This window comes from Lates calcarifer, linkage group LG7_2 (assembly GCF_001640805.2).
Source record: "Lates calcarifer isolate ASB-BC8 linkage group LG7_2, TLL_Latcal_v3, whole genome shotgun sequence".
Classification (NCBI taxonomy): domain Eukaryota; kingdom Metazoa; phylum Chordata; class Actinopteri; family Centropomidae; genus Lates; species Lates calcarifer.
In genome coordinates this window covers 10243587-10258140 of record NC_066854.1, presented here as the reverse complement: position 1 = coordinate 10258140, position 14554 = coordinate 10243587, and the positions used below count along the sequence as shown (strand labels likewise).

Sequence of the window (14554 nt, the reverse complement as noted above, 5' to 3'; positions counted from 1 at the left end):
AAAATCTAATTAAGTGTGAAAGTTAAGTCTTTGAAAAGGTAGTCATACAAAAAACATCTGAATTCAAGGTCTACTTACAAGGTTTGTAGAACTTTCAACTTCATCTCACAGCCACAAGTGGGTAAACCTTCACCTATCAGTACTTCTTGTTTGCTTACAATGGAAGACAGGTGTGCTGCTCTGAGTAAATTGGGTGCTAAAGTGACAACAACCAGGATAGCAGCGCTCATAAAACAAGAAAGAAATCTCGGTCCAACTGCCTCATTTTACATCTTTTTCTCGCTCAATGAACACAAAACACATCTCGCTTCAATTCCATTTGCATTTATTCTAAAGGGAAAATATATACTTCAATAAATATTGTGGCAACAACATTGGCAAAGACATTTTGAAGGTGACATCAACATTCAAGAAAACATGGTAATGTACACGGGGAAGAGACAACAGATTAGAAAATGGAGATAAGATTTGGGCCACTGCTCTGCCAAATGTGACAGCAGTGGCATTTGAACGAGCTAATGGGGAAAGTTTGAAAGTTACATTAAAAGTGCATCAATACCTTTGATATTTAAACAGCTTCTTAAATTGCACTGATGTTAGATGAAAACCACAAATTCACTCAGGTTTTTACCAGACTCTTAAACTTCTTAAACTCATTTGTTGTTTATATTTTATCATATTTTAAAATAAGGCCCACAGGCCTGAAGGTCATGAAACCCAAAAACTGAAATGACTGTGTAGGAAAAACAAAATCATCCAAGTTGAGTTAAGGCCCAGTCACATCAGAAAGTAGCACAGCTGGATTCATCTGAGTCATAAAATCTGTGGTTCTAGAGGCTGAGAGTTAATTAGTAAACTGCTGTAGCCGGCGAGCTAACTGCTAATGTTAGTATGATACGATAGCTTCCTGAACTTCTATCTATTTTCTCTCTTGCTGCAAATTTCTGCTGTTTCACATTTTGGTTTGACTGGGCCTTTATGAAGATATTACCCAACGACAGTCAGAGCACATGGAGTAAATGCAAAGCCGAGAGCTCTGATGTTTGCAGAGCCTAATAAACAAGCTTTAATTGTTGCTGTCATTTTCACTCCCTCTCTAAAGTGCAGTGGGAAAGTGATTCACAGCTAAAATTGGCTGTTAGCCTGTTAGGACATCCTCATTTTACACAATTAGTCAAATTTTGACTTGTTAAGTGTTGGTCAACTAAAGCCATTTGGCCCATAAGGCTTTCAAAATGTGTTATGCAAGTTATTTCTGCTTTCTCATTTCAAAACAGTGTTAGAAACTGGTAAAAATGAAGGGCAAAGCTGCATCTGTTTATCACATTAACTGAGGGAATTGTTAGCAAAACCCAAGGGTGAATGCAGCTTTGAGCCTTTTTGCTAATGGCTCCCAGTTTCATACAGAGGAGTCCATAAAGCTGTCAGTGTGGAGGACAATTAGGATAATCTGTCTTTAGAGTCCTTATGTATCTATAGCTGTTGAGATGACATTAATGGGCACAGAATGACTGTCTGACTGGTACAAACCTGCAGTTTTAAACAGCTTGGATGCAATAAATCATTCAGCTCCTAGGATCAGCTGTTCATGGTTGAAACTCATCAGGGTGAAGCTAAAATAAAACAATGACGCAGTTACACAGCAATGACTTCACATTATACTGACAACATATCAAAGATGGAGGACACACAGCATCATGTATCCTTTGCACAGGACTAAGAAATTCCTCTTCTAGTCTCACAGTTACAGGAGCGGGGGTGAGTGAATCAGTTCCAAACCACAGTGACAGTGAGTGAGTTGTTGTACAAGCCCTCCGAGCAAAAAGTCTTTGATCCGGCACAAACAACAGCAGCTCCTCTTTTTTTGTTCCCAGGCAGCAAACCCCCATCGCCGACTTTGGCTCTCATTCAAAAGATCACATGTTCTTAAACCTTTCCTGTACAAATGAGTGTCTCCTAATGACATCACTCCTCCTGCTCATTTCCTGTTGGTGTGGAAAACCTCGACCACGTCCGCTTTGTCCTCCCGGAGGAAGCAGGTCACTTCCCCGAGCAGGTAGCCCGCTGACAGATAGCTTCCTCGTCTGATAGGGCAGGGGGCCACATGGATTGGGACGCTACTACGCATTGAGTTTTCATTGGTGCAGAGTATTCCAGTAACATGTACATGAATTGAAGCTTATAAAACCCCTTTCCAGACAAATAAGGGGCCTTTAGCATGCAGGAAAGAGCGCTGCCCCGTAGATTCCTGCTTGCACTGTGCTCTGTCCTCATTCTCCTCAGTCTAATCCTCCTCAGTCTGATCAGTCACATGACAGAGCAACTTTTGGCTTTGTCCTTCCGGAGGTCTGAGGCCACAGCCGCCAGGTCGGGCCTACCAGGCATGTGTGAAATCCTCTTGGTGGCGCGGGCGGCCTTACTGCGCTTGACATTTTTGTTGTTTTTGTTGATGCAAGCCAGTGTGGCAACGTGGAAAATGTCTCTGACGCTGTTCTCCGACTGCTGAGCCGAGCACTCGATGTAGGGCGCCGAGATCTGTTTGGCCATGCTGGAACCCTGAGGACGGAGTACAATCAGCAATTACAGTAAACTATGCAAATGTATAGTTATAGTTTAAAAACACGTCATTTACCACATTTTAAATGACTGTACCTGGTCATAAGAGACTGGTGTCTGTCTGTGGTTGGAAAGCTCGACCAGTGTGCTCAAGTCAGTGCGCAAGTCTGATTTACATCCAACCAACAGCATCTTTGTGTTGGGACAAAACTCCTGGATTTCCCCTTTCCACTGTGGAGAAAGACAAAGGCTCTAAATCATGCATCATTCAGAGAGAATACAATGTTTTGTCTTAATTCATTTAAGACAAATTTTGAAAAAAGGGAGAGTATCTGCTAGAAAAAACTATAATATCAAGTACATTAATATTTAGTCACAATTTCCCAACAGGATACAAATATGTACAAACTAGAAAAAGCCGTGAGTTTGAAAATGATGATTTCACTGTGATACAGTGTTCAAATATGTGTTGAAATATGCATGTTGGCCAGAATGACCTGGAACGAGCTCCCATGAGTTCCACCCCCGTCACCCGGCCTTTAGGTACAAAGGTTAAAGCTGCCACTTCCTGGAGCCCCTCATGCTTTGAACCCTGGAAAGGCACTACAAATAATCCCCATGTTTCCTCCCTGACAACAATAAATGCTCTGTGATCGATGGTATTTCTCCAGGGGATTTAATCTGAGGCTAATGTGCCTCAGGGCTGGCTGGCTGGCTGGCTGGCTGGCTGGCTGGCTGGCTGGCTGGTCAGGGGATCAAGTTTATCGACATCCAAAGAGGAAGTTGTTTGTCTGTGTGTCTGCACAAACATCACTTGCCTGTACCAAAGCTAATTCTAATGTAGAAAATCATTGTCTGACACATGACCTTTGACTGACAGAACATTGAGGAAACAGTTTTATCACCACTCTTTTACAAAGGCTTAATGCTTAAAGACATTCATGTGGCTTGTGACCAGGGCCATAGCTTCCAGTGTTTCTAGACGAAGTATGTTTTTGACTGGTTTAGGCTGAATAAATAAGACTGGGTGCATTGGTCCAAATCAAATGAAAAGCATTTTCAAACTTGGTTCATTTTCCACCTAGGTATAATTTGTTTGAGCACAGCAAACATGTCCGATAACCGCACTGAGACCCTTTAGACAAAGAGGTTTTGGTTCAGTCACAAATTAATTCTGTGGCTGTTCGTTTGTGGCGGGAACATCCTTGATTTGACCCAAATACAAGGTTTGCTGAGCTAAATCAACAGCGTCGTGCAGGTAACTGGGGAATGAATCAAGGTCTGAACTGGACTACCAAGGAAGTATGAAACAAACTGGGGAAGGGGAACACGCATCTACTTTTAGTTGATGTCTAAAATGTCCTTAAAAAACAGGAAAACAGGAAGTTCCTTGCAGAAGATGAACACATGTCAGGTGTGTTTTACTGCACAGAACAACGCTTTTATATGTTTAACAACCTTTTTCTAATATCATCAAAGCAGTCAGATGACTGATGCTCCCTGTCCTGCTTCATGTTCAATACGTGCTCTGACATGTGGTAGTCAGCCATGGCCACAGTCATCAGATGTTACCGCCAGCAACTCCACGTGAACAACTTGTGGCTCGGCAACACCTCAGGAGGAGTTTAAGGCGGTGGAGAGCACTACTTCCTTTTCCCAGCCGCTCCAGGCAGTTAACCCAGCGACCCTCGAGTCACACTACAGCTTTACAACTTCACATCACAAGATCTGACCAAGGCTACAAACACTCTATAGACTTGAACTTCTGATCAAGCTAAATGCAACATAGCTCTTTGTAAGCACATCAAACAAAATGAAAGTACAGACTTTAAAGTGGAGTTTAAAGGCTAAGACTTCCACCAAGGCTTGATGATTGTTTCTTGAATGAATGAGTCAGTGAAGAACAACAAACCTTTTTCAGTACGCTGTCGAGCGTCTCAGGGCGGCTAATGTCGAAACAGATAAGAACAGCGTCAGAGTCTGGGTAGGAGAGAGGCCTCACATTGTCGTAGTATGGAGATCCTGAAACAGAAAAACAACAACATTCAGATTCAGTGTAGCTGGTCTCTGAAGATGTTACACAAGGACACGCAGGAATCTGTACACCCAAGATTATTCAACAGAACTTGTCAGTGTGACCTTATTTTCAGTTCATCCTTGTAAATTAATGATGAAGTTATTTCAACTGCTCTACTCAGGACCACGCAAAGAGCTTCACTCGCTCCCACATGCATCTGAAGAACAGGTGGCCAGCTGAGGCACAGAAATTTTCCAGATTCAATTTGCTATTTTGGGACCATCTGGACTCCAGGACAACCTTATTATCAGCAGGAGTTGATCACTTTAAGACCAATTTGGTAGAATTGGACTTCTTTTAACTGGGAGGCTGTAAAAGTGGGTAAATCCACTGATCTGACCCTTCTCTACATATTTTGGAAAGAAAACCTGCTGCTGTGTGTTTGTTTTAAAAGATAGGAGGTAGACAGTGGCTTTCCACGTGAAATTTATATGTTTGCTTTGGGAACAAGGACATCTGGACCCTGATTCCTCTAAAAGCTTGAGTTCTGGCTTCACTGAAAAGGAAATACCTGTATTCAAGTGAGGGGCAGCAACCAAATCTATAAACGAGCTCAAACACATTTCTTGAATGTATGAGCGCGGCCAAATCATTGCTTTAAACTCTGAAGCGTTTCTGACATTTATTCTCTTATGACATGATTGCAGCTCAGCCATAATCCATAGCAACCAGGCAAGAAAAACAAATAATGCAGCATCAGTAGAAAAAATGTGCTGACTACGACAAGATCACTTGTTGAAGAAATCCGCTCCGGAGAAACGAGGAACTTCAGAGCGAGGAAATAACTCCCTCCTCAAAATTGAAGCCATGTGTGAGGGAGACGCCCATCACTCAGACTATAACATCTCCGGAGAGGAAGGGTGGGGGGGGGGGGGGCAATGTGGCGTCATGTCAAGGTGAGTCAAGATCACATGACAACCTAGAGCTGACCACACACAACCGGCTGCCAAGAATCTGGAGAATTTTGTTTTTGGTAACTGAAGGTTCCCCTGGGAGGTCCTTTCTAAACACTGCTGTGGAGTAAAGCCAGGAATGCACTGTCTCTCTCTCTCTCTCTCTCTCTCTCTCTCTCTCTCTCTCACACACACACACACACACACACTCTCGGAGATCTAATGTTCCTAATCTAAACAGTCTGGATGGGAGACGACACCGTTTAAACAATCCATGCTTCCTTCCAGGCTTGAGCCTCGTGCAGCAAAGCACGACACCGGCTGATGTGTGTACAATAAATGTACAATTCCTGCATGCAAATATCTATGCCCATAATCATACATGCCAAGTGTTTGAGCCAGGACTGTCCGAGAGGTCATCATCCAAGGGAGACACCAAACAATGCTGTGAAAACTGTAGACCTGTTGAGCGCTACATAATAATGTTACAATGACAGGAGAATTCATATTAAGTAAATCAACACCTCTCTAAACAACAAAACCTGATTATAACCTTCATGAGGAGGAGGATTTATTGCAGGACTGTTGCATTAGGCGGCTTTAGGTTTAGCTGAGGGTACCTAATAAACTGGCATCTGAGTCTCATTTATGCAAATAAGTAGTTTCATTAGAAAAAGGGGAAATTCATCTTACAATTAGTGTAATTCCATTTTATGAGGATTACTGTGTAATCGTCTACGTATGGTAACTTTGTAGTCACATCTGACTATTAAACCTGAAGATACCAGATACATACTCGCCACTGTCGCCTAGTGCTGCTCATGGTGGGAACTGTTGGGTCTCTCTCTGTAAATTTTAAAGAGTCTGCTCTATATGAAAAGTGCCTTGAGATGACTTTTGTTGTGATTTGGCGCTATATAAATAAAACTGAACTGAATAAACTGATACTTCACAGCTCTTTATCGCCTCTATAGCGATATAGATATATAATGAGAAGCCTGCTGACAGCATTAATCCTCCTCTTTAAGGGAAGTGGTAGAGACGGGACATTCTATGTTTTGAGGGGGGTCTTTGTCAAAATGTTGTGCTTTGGGTCAAACCCTGCATTCTACGGTATCGCTTTTCCAAATGTTGATACACATGGGCTATCTAGGATGCAGCTAATTTGTGTGTCTTAACGCCTATTATCATTTCAAAAACTGAAAGTCACTTTAGTATGGATGCCAGGAACGACACAGAATAAATTATTTTGATGTCTTGATCTAAACATAATGTGTTTCAGATGGGAACGCACAGGCTTACAATTTCCCAGCAGCTTTCTGCTTTTTTTACTCCGTCTCTGAGAATCTTTCGGAAAATCATCCGATAGGTGACACCACGCTGGGCAGCGATCGTCGACACAGCACAGGAAGTATAAGGCGAGGAGGAATGTGCGATCCCCCACATGAATTTATTTAGCCATTTTTCATGGTTGACTCGTAATCAATCACAACCACATCTCATTGTTTGAGGGGTTTTTTTTTGTTCAGCCCTTGCTGCCTGGAACCAATCACTGGAAAAACCAAAACCCTACCCTGCAACTGAAAGCGTAAGCTGTAGAGTCGGTTGACATTTTTACAATGAGTTGATTGTTTTTAATCAATCCAATGAGAGGAAACACACATATCCGTGTTGCTGGGTGCAGCATGTGAGGTCTTGCTGTTGATATGTCTCGCATGTTCCTGAGAATTTACCTGGAGAATTAAGTATTTATAGCTGCAAATCCTCTAAATACATCTTTGCAAAAACATTTCAAGCTGCACAACATAAGCAGGAAAATGAAGCATGTGGCATGAGGGTATACAGCTCGGAGTTGTTTTCAGATTTTTAATAGGCAACATTTTCCTTCTTGTTGTAACTCCATTAGGCCTGCATCAGATACTAAACTCTGCTTTGAGGTCATCTTCCTGCCAACTGGAAAAGATAAGAGGAAATCCCAGAGCTAAAACACACACACACACACCACACACGTATACACACACACAAAGACCTGGTGACTGTCATCTAATTAGCTCCTGTCATTGTTCTCCCACAGGATCTCTAAATCTGGAAGGAAGACACACACCCTGTCCTCCCCCTCTGTCCTTTAAACACAGTCTGACACACACTCTCCAGCCCCTCTCGCCTTCTCTTAAATCTACCCCCCCTTGTGTCGTGCTCACGGCAAATAACTACTATTGTGCATGATGACATGAGAGGATACAGTATAATGTGAAACAATACCAGAGCTCCACTGTGATCCTGATGAAAAACCAAGTCATTTTCCATGACTAAGTAGAAGCTCTTCCAAGATGTATAAATGTTCTTCCTTCCTGGTTTGGTAATGTGCTTTTTCAGGCTGGTTTCCAACAGCTGGGATAAAAAGCACCACTTAATGTAATAAATATACATGAAACATGTTGGAAAATACGTTCTGCTCTATTCATGCACTGTGAGTCATTATTCACATTCGCAGATGTTCCCTGACTTCCACAAAAAAACTCTGAAATTTCCCAATGTTGCCTGTGTGGAGCTGGAGTTTTCCATGATCATCATGATCAAGACATCCCACTTTCTATGAGAATCTTTCACCCAATAAATGGTACAGTGACATGGCAGTTTGCTTTATCTCACACCAACACATGCAGTCCTGAGGTAAGACAGCTGCAACTGACAGTGTGGAGGTACGGCAACAGGTCTGCAGGCCTGCTGATTTACTGCATAGTTAACATAGCTGAGCAGAACTGAGCTGGAGGGCGGTGAGCGCAAGTATGTGTGTGTGTGTGTCTCGATGTGTGTGGAGAGGCGTTAAGCCTTCGGAGACACCTGTGGAAACAACAAACAGCGACAGGCACGTCTAGCCATCCTACACCATCAAGCTTAAATATATAACCTCTCACCAGCCAGACATGTTCAGCACAAACAGAGCAGAAGACAAAGAGCAATTTAAACTGAAATAACCTGAAACATTAGCAGCTGTAGTTGCTGTGGTTACTAAGATATCTGCTGCTGCAAGCACTGCCATTCTGCCACGTTGAAGCTGAAAAGGTAATGTGGAAATTACAATATGATGACATACAGTAATTTGTTATGATGCACTACAATATGATATCTTACAATAGGATACATTACAATACATTAGGATGTGATGTGTTATTCCTGATGTTACAATATGCAATGATGTGATATGTAACAATAAAACATGCTTACAATATGACTTTTTATGATATGATTTGTTGATATGTTACAATGCTGTTTTACTATATGATAAAGAATGTTTTATGTTATGCTATCATGTTACAACACAATGTTACGATAATTACGATATATCATGTTAAGAGGCAAAACCTTATATAATATGTTGGAGTACAATGTGTAATGATGCATTACAATAAATGATGATGATGTAATGTGACAATTGATTATGATTGGATTAAAATGCGATATGATACAGATTAAATGAAGAGTCTTGGTGTCAATTCATGTGTAGTTTTGAATACCTCAATCTGAATGTACACAACTCATTTAACAATAGAAAAAAAAATATTTAATGAATTATGCTAAACAGTGCAAAACTGCCTGCTTTAGCCCAATGATGCAAGAACCTAGCCTGAAAAAGCTGCTACATTAGTCAAGTTATGATTAAGATCAGGGAGTATCAATACAAGGTATGGCAATGCCAAGTTTTAACACTTGACAGTGTTCAATATTTAATTCTCCTGACACATTTTGGCGGCAACTCGGAAGTGTGCAGACCTTAAACACCTAAACAAGCTCTGGAGGTGTTAATGACACCAAATGCCCCATTAACAACTACGTGTGAGTCAAGTATGACTCCACATTACAACTAACACAAAAACATGAAGTTCAACGTGCATCCAAACAGAAGCCCGGCTGAGCAAGTGAAAGTCAGGCAGAGGAGTTATGGGTTTCTAAACGCTGGATTAGCTGACTACCAGACACAGATTTTACTGTCAGGTGTAACATCACACAGAAAGTCCTTCCATGACATTAGCAGATAGGAAGCCTATTAATCTCTGACTGGATTCCACTGTCCTTGAGTTCACACACTGTGTCACCACCGCACCACCAGTCGGCAAATTCCACTGTGATTCAATTTTCCCTTGGAAACAAGGTAGGGCTTTAGTGAACCACGCCACTTCTCTTTCACTCCACTAAGGATCTGGGCCTGCTGGGTACAATAGGGGTCTTTGTGGAGGAGGAAGTAGAAACCTTTAGTCTGAGGAATGCCAGACATGCGGCTCCAATTCGCTGAGCCCAGAAATGTGATCCAGTTCAACAATGGCTGCCGAGAGAGGAATGAGGGGGCACAGTGTGTGTGCGCGAGCAGAGGAGCTTACAAAGTGCATGGAAAACTCTCATAACTAAGCTGTCCAGTATTACATGGAATGCAGCACATGCAACACGCTCTGGAGACTACAGGAGGAAATGATAATCTGGGCTGATGTAGCCAAACTGTCATTATGCATCTTCCTTTAAAACTCCTCTATCTGATTGTCTTCCTGTTTTCAAAGTAGGTCATCTTTTCAGTGCAGAGGTGGCAGCTGTTCAGTAAACACAAAACAACACATTTTCCCATAAGGTTCCCTGGAATAAATATTGTCAAATGAGATCCGTGGGGTCCAACACATGTCTCTTTGGGAGTTCTTGATGTGAAAATGCCTGAGCTCCTGTGGTTGTTGTGTTTTTCTGATGAGATTTTATTGAAGCTTTTATTTGTTCTAGCCTTGGGAAATTGCCTAAGAGAGTTGGAACAAACATACTAGACTGATTTCTAAAGTATGAAAACCACTAAGCCGTTTCCTGCAGTCCACTCCAGTGTAAGTACATTATGAATATTTCAACAGTGCAAAGGTGCAAAACCTGTTTAAAGCAATCTTTTATGAGCCTGGGATTAGCACTCAAACGATTAGCTGATGGAACGACTGCAAGTTTAGAGCTGCTCTAATCAATATTTCAATATAAACATTGAGTCATATGATGATGTGTTATTTGAAGGTTGCCTCCTATGGTGACAAACCCACATAGATTTAGCACCCAGCTCTGCAGTTCCTCTAAGCTTCTTGGTGCATTTTAGGCATCTTTTAGCTCATTGAAGCTCATTGAACCAAAACAGCAGACTACATTAGCAACTAGTCAGTGAAGTCAGGGAGGCCTTTAGCAGCTTAAGATGTTTTACTCAGGTGTTAGCAGAGATTAAAACAAAGCTAAAAGGAGAGTGAATATTGGATTTAACCCAGAAACATGTAAGATGATACTATGTCAGTGTTTTGTTTACGGCTTGTTGTGCTAACCATATGTGGACAATTTAAAGACCAGATGATTTAAAGACTTGAGGCACTGGGAAATTCAGATTTTTCTCCATTTTCTGACATTTTAGAGACTGAACTATCAATAGTGAAAATATCCTGTAGTTACAGACCTGTCTGTGCTACCTTCTTATAGCCCTCTAATAGCATTTTTACTATGGAAAATGAGAGGAGGCCTCAGGCATGCAGGCGCTGAGCTACAGGATTTGCTCTGTTTACCTTTGCTATCTTCCTGTCCTCCTGTTTGACTCTCAAACAAACACCTTTGCAGCTCATTCAGACACGCAGGCGGGCAGACAGACAACGTTAACCGCTTCCTCTGCCAGTGAAAGACGTGTGAAGCATCAAAGGCTGCGGCCTCTGCCCCAGCGGACCCCACCCTGAGGCTGGGAAGCAAAGCCGGCACAGACTGGCAGGGTGGGGACAAATGGAAAGCAATACGGCTGGCAGGCATTTACCTTAATGACCTGAATTACTCTCATCACCCTCCCTTTTAAACACACACACACACACACACACACACAAACACACACACACCAAGCTGCTCATTAGGCCTCTCATCACTGCAGAACAAAGACCACCACAGTGTGTGTAGGTGTGTGTTTGTCAGGGAGGGGTTATGGCAGTCCAGTGTTTGTCTTCATCTCTGCATCCTGGTCTTTGTCCCAGTGCATGCTGGGGTCTCATACACACACACACACACACACACACACACACTCACCTCTCCAGCACACCTCAGGAGATAAGGTGTCCCTAAAGCGACCGGTCAAGCTGAAAGCTGTATCAATCAGTCATTGGGTGTGTGCGCATGCTTGTGTGTGAGTGTTGGGAGGGGGGCTAGGATTGAAGGTGGGTGGGGGGTCTGGCTCTGTCTCAGATCTACTGATCTAATAGGACCCCCCCCCCCCTTTGCTGTTTTATGAAGCAGAAAGAAAAAGAAAAATGGCTCCAGGCGGCCAGCCAACACAGTGCAATAAAATATAATTCTCACTCTGGCTGGCTCTCATTTCTTCCACTTTCTTCTTTCACAACACACACACACACACACTGCAGGGGTTAAGAAATCTGAAATTTGAGCTCCTTGTTTTGCCTGCTTGTAGTGTTACTGATCCTGGAAATGAGTATTATCTGCTGATGCTGTTATTTTCATTTCCTCTTGAGGAAAACAACCCAAAAAAGGCAGAGGAATCAAACATTAAGATGCTGCATCTGCTGCTCAAAATAGGTTCAGCTGTGGTTAAATCTGTGCAAAATCAGAATTTGTTAAATGATTGTGTTGCTTTGTTTCTTTTGAAGGAGAAAAAAAAGTTTCACGCTGATCTTTACATTCGAGAAAGTTATTCCAACATCGCTCAGGAATTCCAGGCCACAGACCCGCAACAGCTGGCTGTCGGCTTGTCCCCGCCCCAACACACACCACATGCTCGCACACACACACGCACACACACACACACAACATATGCCTCACTCACGCCTGACTGCTGTGCTATTCACTGCTCAGGCATTGATGGATGGGAAAGTGGGCTTGTTTACACACACACACACACACAGGGGACGCAGCAGCTGGTTTGGACCTAAAGTCCAACTGCGATAAAAGCTGGAGTCAGCACACGTGTTGCACAACCAAACTTTCCCAAAAATTGCAACAAGCAAAGTGTGTTCTCCAGATGTAAGAATACGCATTCAGCCCATCATTATGGCTCCCTTCCTGTTTCTGCTTTAGCTCCGCTCAGCTGGGAGGAATCATAATGAAATCCATTCCTCTAATGCATTTCTGTGTTAACACAAAAAACTAATTCCATGTAGGTAAAAGGTGAGCTCTGCCTAATCTGAAGGGAAATGTGTCCGGCTTGTAGGAACAGCAACTCCAGACTACGAGAAAGGATTAACCCAGCTCTATTGATTAAAATGGGTCACAGATTAATTTCATTATTCAAATCTGCAACCGTGGGCCTCTTTATGTGTTATCATTTGGACATTTTTAAGAGGAAATACTTGAGCATTAGAGGGAGTTATCAAAGACATGGCTCTAAGGATAACAATAACCCAGTTTGACACAGGTCTTATCAGCTGTTTGCGTGTCCAGAGGGACCACAGAGGGTTAGGACACGTCTGGACATTTCACCAGAGCTGATTTCTGTCCTGACACACACACACACACACACACACACACAGACACACACTCACAGAGGACACAGAGCAGACATGAGAGAGGCGGTGATGGACGGTGTGATTACCTGAGGTGTCCCACAGACTGAGCTCAATCCTCTGCGTGTCGATTTCGAAACTGGCCGTGTAGTTTTCAAACACTGTGGGGACATAGCTCTGCAGGAGAAACATGGAAGACAGAGCATATCAGAGAGCAAGCCTTGTGGGAAATGAAGTGTTTAAAGATGACTTTATGATGAAAATTAAGCTTATTCTTAAAGGAATAACACTACAACTGCAATTACTACTTCAACAACAACTAATATCAACACAGTTTCCACAATTAAACCTGCACTTATGCTAACCCTAACAGTTACAACACATAGTAACACACATGCATGCATCATATAGATAATCCTTCATCTTTACAGCAGCTTCAACCCATCGGACTCATAAAGCATGAGGTGATGGTGATCACATGACCGTGTTATTAAAATCAAGTTAATTAGCATCATGTTCATTAGCCTGGATGGTGTGCAGGGTCTCACCTCTGGGAAACAGTCCTTGGCAAACACGTGAAGTAGCGCAGTCTTCCCGCACTGGCTGTCCCCCACCACCACTATCTTACACTTCACACTCTGACTGGGATCCATGCCGGATTTCAGAGATAATTTCTGACACGAGCGTCTCTCCTTCATTGATTTAAATCGGGATTAAGTGTAAAAAAATTGAGTCCAATCCTGCGTGCGAGTGAAGCGTCGAGATTGTGAAGCGACAGATGCGGTCACGGTGCCTCCCAGTCAGCCTGCCTGCGCTCCTGCCTGCTTCCCCCGGTGTCTCCGCCTGCTCTGAGCCGGTAAAAGCCATTTGCCTGTATTTATAACGTCGCAGGAGCCAATGGCAGCGGCTCTCCTCCCGTCTGGATGAGGCTCGTCCCTCCCGCGAGCCTCCACACAGCAGCCTGCTGGCCCTGGCCTCCACGATGGCGCCCCCTCTGGACTCACCACAACTCTTACATTAAATATAACATTGAATAAAGGCATCAGAATATATTATAATAATTAACATTTTTACACCGTTTGTGTGAAGCACACAGATAAAAACACCATTGGCTCATAAATACATCATAGCTTACAGTACAGGGCAGGGCTGGTAGGACGCCCCAACACGTAGTCCTGTGCTCAACAAATGCTAGTTAAGCTATGTTTACTGCCTTCATGCACTTGACATTCATAAATGTTCATCTTTTTTAGTCTGTTTTCTTTGCTTCTTGTTAAAACAAGTATAAATCAATAAAAAGACACAAATACCACGATCTTTGAAAAAAAAAAGGAAGACATACTTGCTGTGTTTCAGACAGGAAATCAGCTCATAATACTTCTAGCATGTTGCTAACTAGAATTAGCATTCAGATAACTAAATAATTATGGAAGTCATAATTATTATCATTTAAACATAGAGGCATCTAAAGTAGAAATGGTGGCAGAATAAAAAATTGTTATTTATTTAGTTTACCTTTTCTGAGTAGGATA

The 14554-nt window shown here is 42.6% G+C and overlaps 1 protein-coding gene across 1 annotated transcript; it reads right to left on the bottom strand.

Annotated features, from left to right (window-relative positions):
* Window positions 1-308: 308 nt before the first annotated feature.
* Window positions 309-13896, bottom strand: rnd3a (Rho family GTPase 3a). The gene is made up of 5 exons (XM_018701819.2): window positions 13571-13896; window positions 13112-13199; window positions 4469-4578; window positions 2653-2787; window positions 309-2556 (listed from the first exon to the last, which is right to left on the bottom strand). Exons 1-5 carry the CDS (start codon window positions 13718-13720, stop codon window positions 2308-2310), a joined length of 732 nt encoding a protein of 243 aa, XP_018557335.1. The 5' UTR covers window positions 13721-13896; the 3' UTR covers window positions 309-2307.
* Between the last annotated feature and the right edge of the window lie 658 nt (window positions 13897-14554).